At 37.7% G+C, this 14,212-nt stretch overlaps 1 protein-coding gene across 1 annotated transcript in view; it reads left to right on the top strand.

Moving 5' to 3' along the window:
• PLCE1 (phospholipase C epsilon 1) overlaps nucleotides 1–14,212 on the top strand; it is a 102,482-nt gene that overhangs the window by 29,621 nt on the left and 58,649 nt on the right. The window contains exon 2 of the mRNA XM_026051015.1: nucleotides 3,511–3,796. Within this exon, the coding sequence (XP_025906800.1) occupies nucleotides 3,511–3,796 (286 nt within the window). The remainder of the gene's footprint in view (nucleotides 1–3,510; nucleotides 3,797–14,212) is intronic.

Genomic DNA, 14,212 nt, shown 5'->3' with positions numbered 1-14,212 from the left:
TCCAGCTTCATTTGGGAAGAATATCAGTCATGTACTGTAATGATAAGAATGGCCACGATAATAAGGTTTCTATTGCTTTTGTGTAGTAAACCTTCAATAGCATGGTTTGGTAAAGGGAGAAAATACAACTTTTAATTCTGGAGATGATTAAGTAGGAAAACAAGATAAAAGAGAAAATCTAAGTAATATCAAGACCAGTTTGACTTGTTTTTCCAATTGTTTTTAATGAATATCTTAAAAATGTTTCTGTAGTTGTAAAGTTTTATTGCCTGAAGATTATCAATAAGCTAACTTGGAAATACCATTTTAAATATGTGAAGCAAAACTGAGTATTTTAAAGTTCTTTATGATTGTTGGATAACATTAGGTATGTTATCCATAATAGTTGAAAGATACGTTTTGTTTCCATTTATTTCCCAAATATTGACTTATTTGTAGGGCTATAAGGATGGAATTCTACCTGAATTTAATTTTTATTTCAATGTAAATTTTTCATTTTTCTTTTGCAGTCCCCTAGGAAATTTTCTTTTAGAAGTAACTTGCATTCTCTTTAATCACCATCAAAAACTCTTCTGAGACTTTAGAATTAAGGAGAAGTTAAAAATGTCGTAAAGCCAGAGGATACTCATTTAAGTGCTAGTAATCCATGGGATTAGCTGGTTTAAGCTCACTTCTTGTTTTCAAGTACCATGTTAAAAAACATATATATAAAAAGTGTATTAGAATGCATGCTTTTTATTTTTTAAAGTAGATCTTGAGATCCTGTAGTTCCACATATTTTCACCATTTACATGTATGCTCATTACATTGTATACATAATAAAGCTCACTGTAGATTCCTCGCTGTAATCAAATCAGTATATGCTGCTGCACTGACTATCTGAAAAGAATTGTGAAGAATTTCAAGACCTTTTGATGCACGTATTGCCCACTTTCTTTTGGAGATACTGCCCAGGAGATATGTGTTATGTGAGATACTTCAGTATTAGACTGCAGGTGGCTTTGAAACCTTTAATTTGGCAAAAGTCATTCTGGAGTGATACAGCTTTCCGAATCATTGCCATTTGACAGGAAAGCTCTGTTTAATGCTGCACTTCACTCTTTTTGTTTCACCTTTTTAGCTCGAGCATTCATGCTTTGGTAGAGAAAATGGGTGATATAGATCAATATAACCACCTCTGTCGGGGTGACCTGCAAGCCCTCATTTGGAATCAACCTTTTCATCTCCTGGGCAGAATTAATCTTTCCTATCGGATGGGGCATCACTGACAGGTGATTTTCCTTATTAGTTACCTTATGGATATGCCTCTGTTCTGGTGGTTTAAGGGTGGGTTTTTTTTTTTTTCCTCTCTTTTTCCAGCTTCATTTTTGTGCAGAAAAGTAACACATTCAGTGCTTTAACACATCAAAACAGACAGTATTTGAAAATGTTATATGAAGCGTAGAGTCTTTGGAGACAGCTAGTGCCCTGAAGTCTACTTTATACAATAGAGATTAACACCGTTATTCTATATATAATCTCTCCAGAAAAACACTGTCGCCTATTTCTGTCAACAAATGGTTTCTTTGCTTTGGCAGCTGAAAGAAATTTTAGTACAGTGTAGGCAACAGAATATGACTTTATAAGTTGCAGAACACAATTTTAAAAATATTTTGGAAGGTAACTGCAGTTTTGAGAAGTCAAATTATTTTCATTATCCAAATATTTTTTTACCATGCTAAAAAGACTAATTATGTCTGCTATCTGTGACACACTTGAAATCTGTGTGTGCTACAGGCTCACTGTTTACAGCACACCTTTTGGAAAGGTAGGTATTATGCTTATCCCACCGTGCCCTGCAGACTCTTTGCTAAGGAAAAGGTAGCTGGGCTATGGGCATATACTCTGTCCTGGTAACGTGCATTCTAGGAATGTAGTTTTCTTCTGAATTAAGGAGCAGGTGAGCAGTGTTCACATGGAGAGAGTAAGAGTTCACAAAATAGTATATGTATACATATATGTATACAAATATGTATACAAAAAAAAAGAGAGACTCAAGTAAAAGTTTAGTATTTCAATAAGCCTGTTAGGCTTTAGGAAACTGAAATACAAACTAAATTTTGAAAAGCCTTCAGGAAAATAAAACATATCTCAGTAGTGCATTGAGTAATGAAATTACCAAAGATATATTTCTAGCAGAATTGAATTCTATAAGTCGTAGTCACAATGCAAAATTTCTTTTTTATTCTATTTTAGTAACTGTATCAGTGTTTGTTTAAAATAACTGAATTGTATTACTATTTAACACAGTATTATATTTTAAATGAAAATTTGACTAGTCACCTCCCAAAAATTATTCCTCTAAATTAATAAAGCTAAGATGAGAAATCTGGTTTTTATTGAATGCTGCGTAAGACTTAATTTCCTGTGTTATGGCAGAAAGGAAACTCCAAAATGTTAGTTAGATTTTGAAAAATTTCGAGCAAGTACTTCTATTTTCAGTGGCTTTCCCTGATTGGGCAAAGTTTGTATATTTTTATTAATAATAACATATGTTATTTGTGAGATTGAATAAATACTGAGTTTTAAAATGACGTGACAATTTAACTGATAGGATGCCAGTGATATGTATGAGTCAATGTTTGGAGGTCAACCTGGTGAAAGTTGCCTCAGGAGCTGGTCGCTGTTAAAATCTCCTCTTTCTATCTTAATTTTTAATTTGGTGGTTTACCCTCTTTAATTACAGAATACAGACCATTGAAAAAAAATTATTGATGGTAATCAGTAACCAGCCTGCAAGAATGCAAAGAATCAAGTCTTTCTTTGTATAATAAATGAAAAAAAATTTCTTCCAGATTCTTGCTTTGATCATTAGGCTCTGTTAAATAAGCAAACATTACTTAGTTGCTAAGCCACAGCCTGAAGTTCATTAGTGTGTGAGCACAAATATTGGAAAAAGAGTATATAATAACCAATATTACATAGAGGACCTGTATATAGGCTGGGAGTAATACAATGAATGTGACACACCAGAACCTTCTGAGAGATCGTTTGCAGTCATTAAATCCATTTCTGTTCATAAGGCCACTCTGCACTCAGCAAGAAAAGGCTCAGTGCTTGAATGGACCTGTGTTTCTGCTTCTAAAATGTCTAAGGTTTTACTGTGAATGCAAAATACTGTATAGTCTTCTAAATAATTTCATGTATATTTTTTGTTTTAGGTGTTGACCAGATTTATTGATGTGGCACAACTTTGTTATGATGATCCTTAAAAAAAGCAATTTCCATTAGAATGCTTTTAGCTGTAGTTTTAAAGCTAGAATGCAATTTTCTTTTACTAGCCAATTTGGGAATCCCATGCAAAGTCTTTGCAGATGAGTTTGGGTTTTTAGGAATAATACAGATATGCAGTGTTCTAACCTTGGGTTTCTTGCAGAGGCTGCTGAACTTCGCAACTTGTGCTAGTCTCAATGTTCAGTGTATTAGTCTAAGGAAATGAAATAACACTTTATCTTTTTGTATTCTTCACAGATCTTTTGTACAGTGAGAGAAGAAGGAGCAAAAGATATTTCTGAATATTTTCCTCATCTCCTGAGAGAGCTCGCAACTTTAGACACAGACTGTATATGCAAAGGTGTTGGCTTTTGTGTAAAGCCATGTGAGACAGGAGCTCACTCTCGATATCGTGCCACTTTACAGAGGACTGCACTCTCTAACTATATAACTGGTGCTTTACTAGAAGCAACAACATCATTGGGAGCAAGAAGTGGTCTTCTAAGTGTCTTTGGAGGATCAACAGGAAGAACAATGCTTAAAGGTAATAAAGATGTCATTTTTAAAACCTGTCTACCTTAAGCATAGGAAATACTGAAAAAAACATAATACTATATGTTATTCTGTATTTTATGTGCTTTTTTTGTGTGTTTAACAGATAGGAATAGTTTTCTTTGCAATTATGGCCTCAACTAGCTAGCTATGCAAAAGTAAAAATTGTTTTAAAACTTAAAAGATTCCTTTAAAAAAGCTGACAAATTCTCTTTTTTTATCAGTAGTAGTAGTAATAGTAGTAGTAGAAATATTGCTATCTACATCCAATAATTAACACCGAACCATTGTTGCCAGAGTGTTCCATTGCATAGCATGTCAAATATTTGTACAAGAGCTCCTGTTCATGGGCTGACTTGGTTCAGGATTTCAGAAAGAAGTAGGCACTATGCTTTTTTATTATTGTAGCCATTGTTATTTAGATAGCACTTTGTGATAAGTATGTGCAAAGCATTATTCTCCGTTTTTGTTTGTCTTCTTCTGGATCTGTAATCTTTATAGTATATGATCCCTTGAAATACTTTAGGGATTTCCTATGTGGAAAATACCTATTTGAGAACGGTCTGTTACGTTTCAAATATCCATGTTGACAGTACTAGTCTGCAGTAAGAGTGGCACTCTGTTGTTTAGTTTGATCAGCTTTTTAATTTAAGAAAAAACGATCTTGGTATAAATTCATTGCATTAAAAAAAAAAATTTGTGAGGAAGAAAGATGCTGTTTTAATTAATGCCTATAATAATTCCTAAGATAGTCAACCATTGGGGAGGTTGTTGCCTGATACCTTTTAACAAAAGGAAGTAGTATCTGTTGTACAGTTGTAGATTGAAGTGTGTAGATATCGTGGCTTACCCAGAAGTTATGCAGCAATATGATAAAATCTTTGCATAATTCTTACTAGTTTCTTAATGCAGATACTGACCTTATTTTACAGGCAACTAATGATATAGATTGTACTAGGATGTCATAATTGCATGCCTTTCAGTGGACCTTTCTGTGTTTAATTAGTTCCTCTTTAGGTAGGTAAAATTACAGGGAAAGGCGAAATTACCAGGGAAAAGCTGGTATAAGAAGTGCAGATACAGGTGGCAAACTGCAGCATCGAGCGCATTTCAGTTGCATGTTGAGCAGCACAACTAACCTTTGCATATCTATTTTGAACACACTCTGGGAGACAGAGGTATGTGCAGTGCTACTTCCTCTTGCTTTTCCTTTGCCTTATGTTTTTGTTTGTTTGATTTAATTTGTTCTAGAGATGGGGAGATGATTGCTTTGCAAAGCTAAGCAACCCTGTGGGTTCCTGTGGCAACCATGGTGAGCTAGTTAGATGTGAGCTTGGCTGTGGGCTCTGCTTGCAGAGGGGAGAAAGGAGCACAGGGGACTTCATGTCCGAGCTTTGGTCGAGACTGTCCCCTCAGTACAAAGCTCTGCCTTCCAAGGGCAGGGTGACATGGGGACGGAAAACCCAGCTTGTCATCTGAGAACTATAGGTCGAACTGACTGAGGTCTGAAACTGGAAGCAACTTAGTCACCTTGGCACTCTTCAGTCTCAACAGAAGTAATAGCTCAGGCTCACTAACATGCTAATATAGCTATACCTTTTTTTAGAGCCTGAGCTAGTAACTGTGCTTATTTGTACTGTTTACAGCACGTGTTGCACTAGTCTGGGGGTCTCAGCAATGCTGTGTGTTACACAGTGGACAACTGCTGGGTTATGTTCTGAGCTCAAGCAATTGGGAACTTGGTTTGAAATTCCATGGGAAGTCTGTGTAGGGAGCAGCAGTGAGGTTTGATTTACTCCAGCAGTCTCTGCTGATGAGGAGATTTCTGTAGATTTTTGATGTGGAAGATTGATTTTGAGATATGTCACAGTGATAAAATATAGCCATGAACTGGCAAAGAAATCAGTAACAGTTATTTTTCCTTGAAATGAGAAGGCTTCTCTCTGAAATCGCCTACAGGGAGTCTAACTTGGTAACATTAATACCCGAGTGAGCCCTTAGCCTTCTGTAAGGGATCCAAGAGGACTCTGAAGTCAGAGCCACACGGATCGTTCATGGGTATGCACCTATCAAGAAAGAAAATTGCACATTTGTCCATGCCGATTCTTAAGAGAGTATTTTCATCTGTTCAGAACCCTCTACTCTTCTTGGATTTAACTTCAGTTAGGATTTACTCTCATCCAAACCTGAGAACTTTTAATTGTCATTGATAACAGCTCTGTTGTCAAATGTGGAGGAGTATTTATCATAGGATACAGTGTGTCATCTGAGCAGCTCACTTGTTGTCTGTTGTTGTAGAAAAGCATGGTTTAATAGTGAGACTAGTGTTCCCATTAGTGTTTGTGGGCTGTAGCACTCCAGAAATGGTTCAAACTACTGTTTATTTCAACAAGACTGTGGGTTTTTCTCGGACAAGGTAACTGTATACAAAAGCATCACGTGTTGCAGAGATCTGGCAACTGAAAACAGGTGTCTGCTTTGACAGAGGTTTTGAGTGCTGGTGTAGTCATTTCAGTGTTGCGTGCTAGCCTGCACTGCAGTTAGTATCAGCAACAGGACATCTAACATTGTGTCTTTTTAGATTGTTCTTTTTTCATGTTGCTCGCTTTGTTGAAGAACGGAGGGAAGCCCCCATTCTGATTTTGCCATTGTTGTTCTTGACCAGAATATCCAGGGTTTTTACAGTTTTTTTGCAAGCAGTGAAAGGGCAGGCCAGACTTTCAGCTGTTGACTTCTTCCAATAAGAAGATTAAGTACAGGCAATGAATGCTCATGTCTTCATAATTAATATACTCATTTTTTTGTTTGTTTTTCTGGAATATAAGGTTTACAATTCTTCATTTAAAATTGCACTTAGAAAAGGAATGTACAACATTATAAGATACTATAGTACAGTTGCAGATCGAAAGCCCTGTTAGAATTTCAGAATATTTCAGAATATTTAAGGTTGGAAGGGACCTCTACAGATCATCTAGTCCAACCTTCCTGCTCAAGCAGGCACACCTAGAGCATGTGGCACAGGGTGGCATCCAGGCGGGTTTTGAAGACCTCCAGAGAAGGAGACTCCACAACCTCCCTGGGCAGCCTGTTCCACTGCTCTGTCACCCTAACAGTAAAGAAGTTCCTCCTCACCTGGAGACGGAACTTCTTGTGTTTCAGCTTGTGGCCATTACCCCTCGTCCTATCGCTGGCCACCAGTGAGAACAGCCTGTCCCCTTCCTCCCTGCATTCTCCCTTCCTGAACTAAAGTGCGGGTGAGCACTGCTGGGAGCATGGAAGAAATTGTAGCCGTGCCTGGTTTGTAGAACACTTCACCTGCTGCTGACTCATTCAGCCCTGACCTGGAGAGTTCTCATGAGGCAGGGAAATCCCCTCTGCATTTTGCTTTGAAAACCACATAGGCAGCCCTGGTTAATAATGCCTCAAAATACAGATCTTTCTAGTTGTGGCACTAGCTGAGAAAGTGATAGTTTAGCACCATTCCTCCATAGTTCATGGTACAGAGTAGGCATGCCCAAATTCAACTGGTGGTGTACTGATTACTTAAATAAAATTAAAGAAAGCTCTAGCAAAAATAAACAGCAATATCACTGAAGGAGATGGGATATGTTATGAAAACATATATATATATATATATATATTCTTAAATGCCTTCAAAAGTATCTTGATATTTTCATAGGAATAAATAAAGGATTTACTGAATTATCTAGTTGTGATTTTGCCACTCAGGAAAAAATACTTCACAGTCAAGCTTCCTTTGTGTCATACATCCTTATCTTAGCTTTTGATACGTAAAGACATGGTAAATAAAAGTTTAAAGAAGTGATGAATAATTATAATTATAGTAAAACATTTGTATGGTGGATCCAGTTCAATAGATATTTTATCTTGTAAAGATACACTACATAAAGCCATTTTAAAAGCCAAAATCTTTTCACAATTGAAGATTCACTGTACTTCACAGTACAGTATTAGACCCTGACATATGTTCTTGTGTACTGAAGTAACAGCTTAAGCATCTGAGGTTGTGAGCTGATGTTAAGTGGCCATTCCTATATGGACGGTTATTTGCCTCTTTCCTCCTCCTGACTCTTGCTGTTTTGTGTAAAAGAACTCTGGAAGGAAATAGTAAGGGATAGAGTCAGCTTAAGTTATTGCCATTGAGTTCTTCATTTTGTCAAATCATGTCTTGAGTTAAAGATCTCTAAAAGACATTAGCTATTTGAATATATATTATGCATTTCAGTTTATTGAGCTAATAGGACTTTGTCAAAATATTTATGTACAGCTTAGGCAAAATTCTTTTGTGTTTAAAAGACATTGTGAAAATTGTTTTAGTTTCTACTGCCTGTATACATTGTCATGCTTTTTGTTTAAATGTATCTTTACTTTTGTGCAGGCATTCTTTTAAGTGTCAAGATTCTGGCTTATTTGATTGAAGAATATAGGTAATTCAGAATTTATTTTGTAAAAAGGTTTGGGACTAGGAGGTTGGTGTATGTGTTTAAAATTACCAGCAAAAATGATATTGAAGAAATAAGTATTTTAATAGTTTACTTGAAAGGAGATTTAATTTAAATGAGGTATCTTGCAAGTAAACAAAGTGAATCTCTCATTTCAGTTTGTTGACTTTCTTTGTATATTTTTTATTTCAGGATAGTTCTTTGTCTTCCAAACTGGGAAGCAGCTTAGACTCTTTTTGCAGGGGTGGGAAACATTGTCTACAGACTGGGATTTTTTGGGAGCTCTTTTCTTCTGCTGTCAGAGAAACATGACATGCTGGAGGAAGTAGAGAGTAACAAATGTGTGACTGTAATGAAAGGAAAATGTGAGTAATCCACCTATGCAATTTGTTCAGTGTTGGTGATAGCTCTCTGATGAGAAAAAGTTTCCATTTGAACCTGAAAGGAAGGATTTTATTCTACTTGTAAAAATAATAATCATAAACAAGCTGACTAATCTGTAGTGTTTTATTAAGAAGATTTTGAATACACTGAACCTGTCTGTAGAGTTCACCATATGGCTGTAAACTGTAAAATGTCATATTTAGACAGCAGATATAGAACCTGGTTGCTTTGGAGAAGATTGCTTCTTTTGGTTTGGGGATTCTTGCATTTTTAGTGCAGTGTTTGAACTGTAGTATTCAGAAATGCTGGAGATCCTTTTACTTAGGTTTTCTGAAGCCGTGAGAAATCACAGAGCTGTACCTCTCTTGTGCCTGGAGCACATGGCTTCCCACCTGACCGTAGCGAGGCGGTTAAACGGCCAGCACGGAGCTGCTCTTTGCTCTCCTCAGCTCTCAGACACCCTCAGAGTAGCCCATGCAGCGCGGGCTGGGCCTGTGCTGGCTAGATGCTCCTTGCAGAGGTGAGAGGCTCACATGTAAAGTGGTCTAACCCCTTTCCTTTCTCTCACCAACAAAAAATTGTGGCTTGTGCACCTGCACTGGTCTTGAAATAAGTCTTGAAGACGCTGCTGCAGAGGAGATTCACCTGTGAAGCCCGGCCGGAGCAGTCAGCTCGGAAGTGCTGCTCTCGGCTGCACTCGGAGCTTTCAGGCTCCCGACTGAGGAGCTGCAGGTCCTGGTAATCTAGGAACAGTCGCAGGCTGCGCTCGGGAACCGCAGATGTCTGGAGTTCCCGCAGCTGGTGGGTGAGATTCACATTCTTGTCAGCATCTTTCTTACTATAGAGATTGTAATTTTTACTTAACAATGCTGGAGACATTGCCTCTATAATGTAATTTAGAATTTGTGGTTAGTACGAGATTTTGAGAGTACGTTTTAATAGGATTGAAGCAAAATTTCTTTCCATGAAAAAGAAATTCTATGTTCTCAGCCTCTGCTGCTGCTTACAAAGTGAGTGCTAGAGAGGTTTCTTCGTAGCTCTTTAAGCTGGAATTATGTTTGAGAATCATTTCTTCTTGTAGAATTAGGATGTGTGAAAAGGTTTGTTTGATACTTGTATCCAAAGTCATTGTTAATAAAAACCTTTTCCTTTCCTGCCTCCACCCAGTAAGAGGATAGCTCCTGTAGCTTTGTAAGCTGAGGGGAAAAAAGATGGGGGAGGAACTGCAGTCTCTAAGGATGGAGTGTACAACAAACATTTTATATCTTGTTGGCTTCTATTTAAATCTTGATGCCACTTTTTAAAGTGATATATACTGGATTACATTCTTGATCACTGTCTTTATCTCACAGAAAAAGGACAGCCAGAAGAAAATTCATTTGTCATGAACTTTCAGGGAGAATATTTTGATTGCAGGAGAATCTCCCTTTTCATTCATTCTTTAGTATTCAGTGATTACTTTTTTTTTCCTACATTCAGACTTTGCCATTAAGCAAAAGTTTAAAAAAAAAAACGAAAAAAAAAAAAAAAACCCATGACTCAAGGCTCTGCCACTGCCAAATGGCCACTACCATTTCCTGTGCTCCTTGCACATAGTTAGCTATTGCTGGAGACCTTTCAGGATTTCTGAACATGAGGCAGATACCTATCAGCTCTGTACCCGAGTCATAGGCTATGTAAGCTTTAGGTGCACAGATTTTGGAGGGCCAAATAACGTAACTAGGATGTATGTGTATTCGGCCCCAAAGTTGTGCCCAGGTAGATTGGGGGATAGAGCCAAAATACTCTCACTATGAGCTAACTGTAACCTAGAGAGAAGAAATTTGTCTTAAACTGAGAATCTAGGGCAAAAAGATGGGTCAGATGACATGCTGTAGGAGTGGAAATCACATCCAAGAGCTGTGACAGCAGGGAGGGTGAGCAGATAATATGACCTAAGGACTGGCTGTCAGTCAGGACCTTTTCCAATATTAATTTGGCAAAAACTTTGTCGAGTTCAGCATGTTTAATACATTGCAGGCACAAATAATTAAGGTCTGCTAGCATAGCTCATCCTGCCCTTACAGGGTGGTGTTTTTTTCTTCTGGTAACATTACAGTGACATATATTACTGCAAGTGACATATATTGCTGTGAAATCCAAAGATACATATTGAGTCAGGCAGTAGATGTAAGAATTTAAATATTAGTAGCAAATAAAAATAAGTATCACCTCTTCCCCCCCTCAAAAAACAGCAAAAAAATCAAAAACCAACAACTACAAAGAACAAAAAAAACCTTAGTCAAAAGGACATCTGTAAATGGCAGAGGAGGATACATTTTTATATGGATCTAGAGATCTCAACAACTATATAGAGTCAAGCAGTTAAGAAACAACTGAACTTGTGATGATTTTATAGTAGGTTTTAGTTCCAAAAATATCTTTTGGCTGTTTCATAAGCAGATGATCCTGAATCCGTGGAGCTGAGTCTGTGCTTCCAGTGTCTTTTCTGTTCGTTGTCTGTAGCTGCTGTTCCCGCCAGCAGAAGAGAGTTTAAACGCACACAATGAATCTGTCCCTGCTCTTGGAACTTTGCTTTGGAAAGGAGCAAAGGATAAGCTAATACGTGTGTGGCCGGTGTCTGAGAAAGAGATCAGAAGTTTGTACAAACAGCAGCGGTTGTTTCAAAATCAAATTTTGCACAAATGTGAAGAGTAATTAGTCTTTAGAAAATTGAGTGCAATGCTGAATGCAGATCATTAATCTGTAGATTGCATTTTATTGCTTTTAAAGTCTGAATCTTTTGAATGGGCCTTGTAAAAATAATATCCATGGGAACTTTTAAAGTGTAGAATGGGGCTGCTTTGTTATGTTTATATTAGTGTGTCAATCAAAAGCAAAAAAACCCTAAGGACCTTGAGTCATCTCTGAAGATTTCCTTGAAGTTTTGTTTCTGTGAAACAAATTAAAAGATCAGTACATTTAAAGTACAATGCTGCTTATTTAAAGATAGCAAATTTTGTTTATTCAATTCTAAAATGTGCTATACAGTTTTCTTATTAGAACTGAAGGAGTTTTTCTTTGGATTTTCAGATACTTGCTTATATAAATAGTGTGATATTCTTTAATATTGACCATATACAGATGAGGAATGATTAATCTAATGGTTTATTTTGTAGTTTATAGATAGCTAGTATTAATAAAATTTGGAATGAAATTCATGCTAAGATTCTGTGCTGTATTTCCATAATGGTTCTTAGCATTTTTAGCACAAGTTCTTCAGATGTGTAAATGGATTAGTTTCCAACTGGACATTAGAAAAAACACCAAATTGTCATTTTCCCATTAATATGGTTAATAAACCATATGCTAGTGTTGTCAATGAAGAGGGACAGCGGTGCTATGTTGGCTCTGTTCCACGATCATTCCTGCAGTGGAGTTTTTTCAAACGAGACATATATATATTCACCATATAAACAAAGTGACTCTGAGAGTACTGCTTGCAGGCCAGCTCTGCACAGATCCCTCTCGGACTTCCTGGGGAAATGGAGGAAGGTTTCTTGGGGCAGTGTACTCTTTCTAAACCTTGTGTACTCCAGCAAACTGCGCTTTCCACTGATGTAGTCCTGCTGCTTGTTAAAGTGATGGAAACCGTCTGCACACCCAGCAAAGGTTAGTGTGGAGAGAGAGCGTGATAAAAATGCCAGAGCCCGATAGGAAGTGCTGCAAGGACCGAGGCAGTTCTGGAGTCTGTGTAGTTTACTAACATAGATGCAGCCTGAAAGACTGTGTTGTCTCTTTAAGTCCCTCAGATTGTAGTTTTTTTACAGTTAATCATACTCGTGGAGCCTTGGGGAGGTTTTCTCCGTTGCTTTGCAAAGGAGCGTTTTTGGACGGCTGCCTAAACCAGAGCCCTCTGGCCCATTAAAGCTAATGCTATTTCATTTTCTTAGAGAAGCTCGTGTGAGTACAGAGTAGCTGTAAAGGTGGAGCGATTGCTAATGCAGAAACCCCTGCTGCAGCTTTTGTAATGCTTCAAGGAAAGTTTCCTAAAACAGAACTAACTCAGTTTATTACCTTTGGCCTATTTAAACAACACTGATACAAATATAACTCGTGCAAAAGCTTGGATGTAGGCTCACTTATTTCTTAACACACGATATTTAAAGACAGAAATCCAGCAGAAATAAAGTGGCTTTTGTTTATAACTGTGCTGTCAAAATCAAATGCTTTTAGTCCTCGCAGGATGTCGTGCTAGTGCTTAACTTCCAAACTTCCTGGAAGCGGAGCCGCGCGCCTCGGCGGGGAGGTGGGTGAGCTGACCTGGCTGCGGGGCGGCCGGGCGCGCGGGGCTGGCGCGAGGCACGTCAGCGATGCGCCCGGCCGCGGCTCCCCGCGCGCCGAGCAGCCGCTGCCCGCCTCCGAGCTTGGCCAAGCGCAGCGCACAGGCTCGCCGTGCTGCGCGACCGACCTGCTCCTCTGGCGCTTTGGGGGCAACCTAAGAGGCCATGGAGGACGCTCTCGCTGGTAGGGTTTGTGTTTTTGTTGCCTGTCATACAAGCTCCTGCTGTGCGTGTGAAGTTCAAGTGGTAGTTTTAGTTGCAGAGTTAGAAGCAACTCCAACTGTAATGCTGGATCTATAAGCACATTCAGTACTAATGCTCTGAGAACATTGATAACTGTTTCTATGTGGAAAACGAAGTAAGAATTTAATACAAACAATGTAAAATGTAAAGATCTCTTACCTTTAAATGTATATATTGTGTTGCAACTGTTTGAAATGGAAAATAATATATTTGTAAGTAATTGAGGTATAACTTGCGTTTACTTGGTTATTGCTGTAACTATTTTAACATCCACTTAAATTATATTGTGAGATGTTCCTTTGCTTCTTGTTCTGGAAAAATAAATGTCCTATAAAAAACACTCGACAAAGTGTAAATCTGAGACATAGTAAGATTTTGAAGAGAGCTAGAGGAAGGTGATTGATTATTTTTTAAGTTCACATTTCACTCGGGTGTTGCAAATTAGCAATATATTTTTGCATGTAAATCCACCTGTGCTTTTGTTCTTTTAAAAGCCCTTGTTTGTGTACCTTCAGGGTGTATTTACAATTTGTAATGATTTTGTGTTTTGCGGGTCTTTAAGGGAGCTGGTTCCTTTTTGAATGACATGAGTGCATAGCAACATGCAAAGGAATTACTTTGTAGTGAAGGAACACCTATATTTACATTAATCTGACAAGTATCACTATATGGGATGTTTTAAGTTCCATAAATGATTTATGCTCCATATGCATATAAAATACATATTTTATATTATTATGTTTTAGGCTAACCCTCGCATTTGGCTATTAGATACATTTAAAAAAATTAGCTTTCAAAAAAAAAAAAGGCATTCTTTTACCCTTTTCCCTTTTATTTTCACTTCATTGGTTTAGAGAGTGGTTTATTGCTACGTCTTTAACAATTCTGAAATTAGTAAATTTTCAGTGAGATTATCAACCTCCCAAACTCCAAATAATTTGCTTACAAAGTACCAGAAGGTATCAAAATACCTGTAAAGGCAGCTGAGGTTGAAAG

This window comes from Nothoprocta perdicaria, unplaced genomic scaffold (assembly GCF_003342845.1).
Source record: "Nothoprocta perdicaria isolate Ctin4 unplaced genomic scaffold, notPer1 scaffold_111, whole genome shotgun sequence".
Taxonomy (NCBI): Eukaryota; Metazoa; Chordata; class Aves; order Tinamiformes; family Tinamidae; genus Nothoprocta; species Nothoprocta perdicaria.
This window is presented reverse-complemented; position numbering and strand designations above follow the sequence as displayed.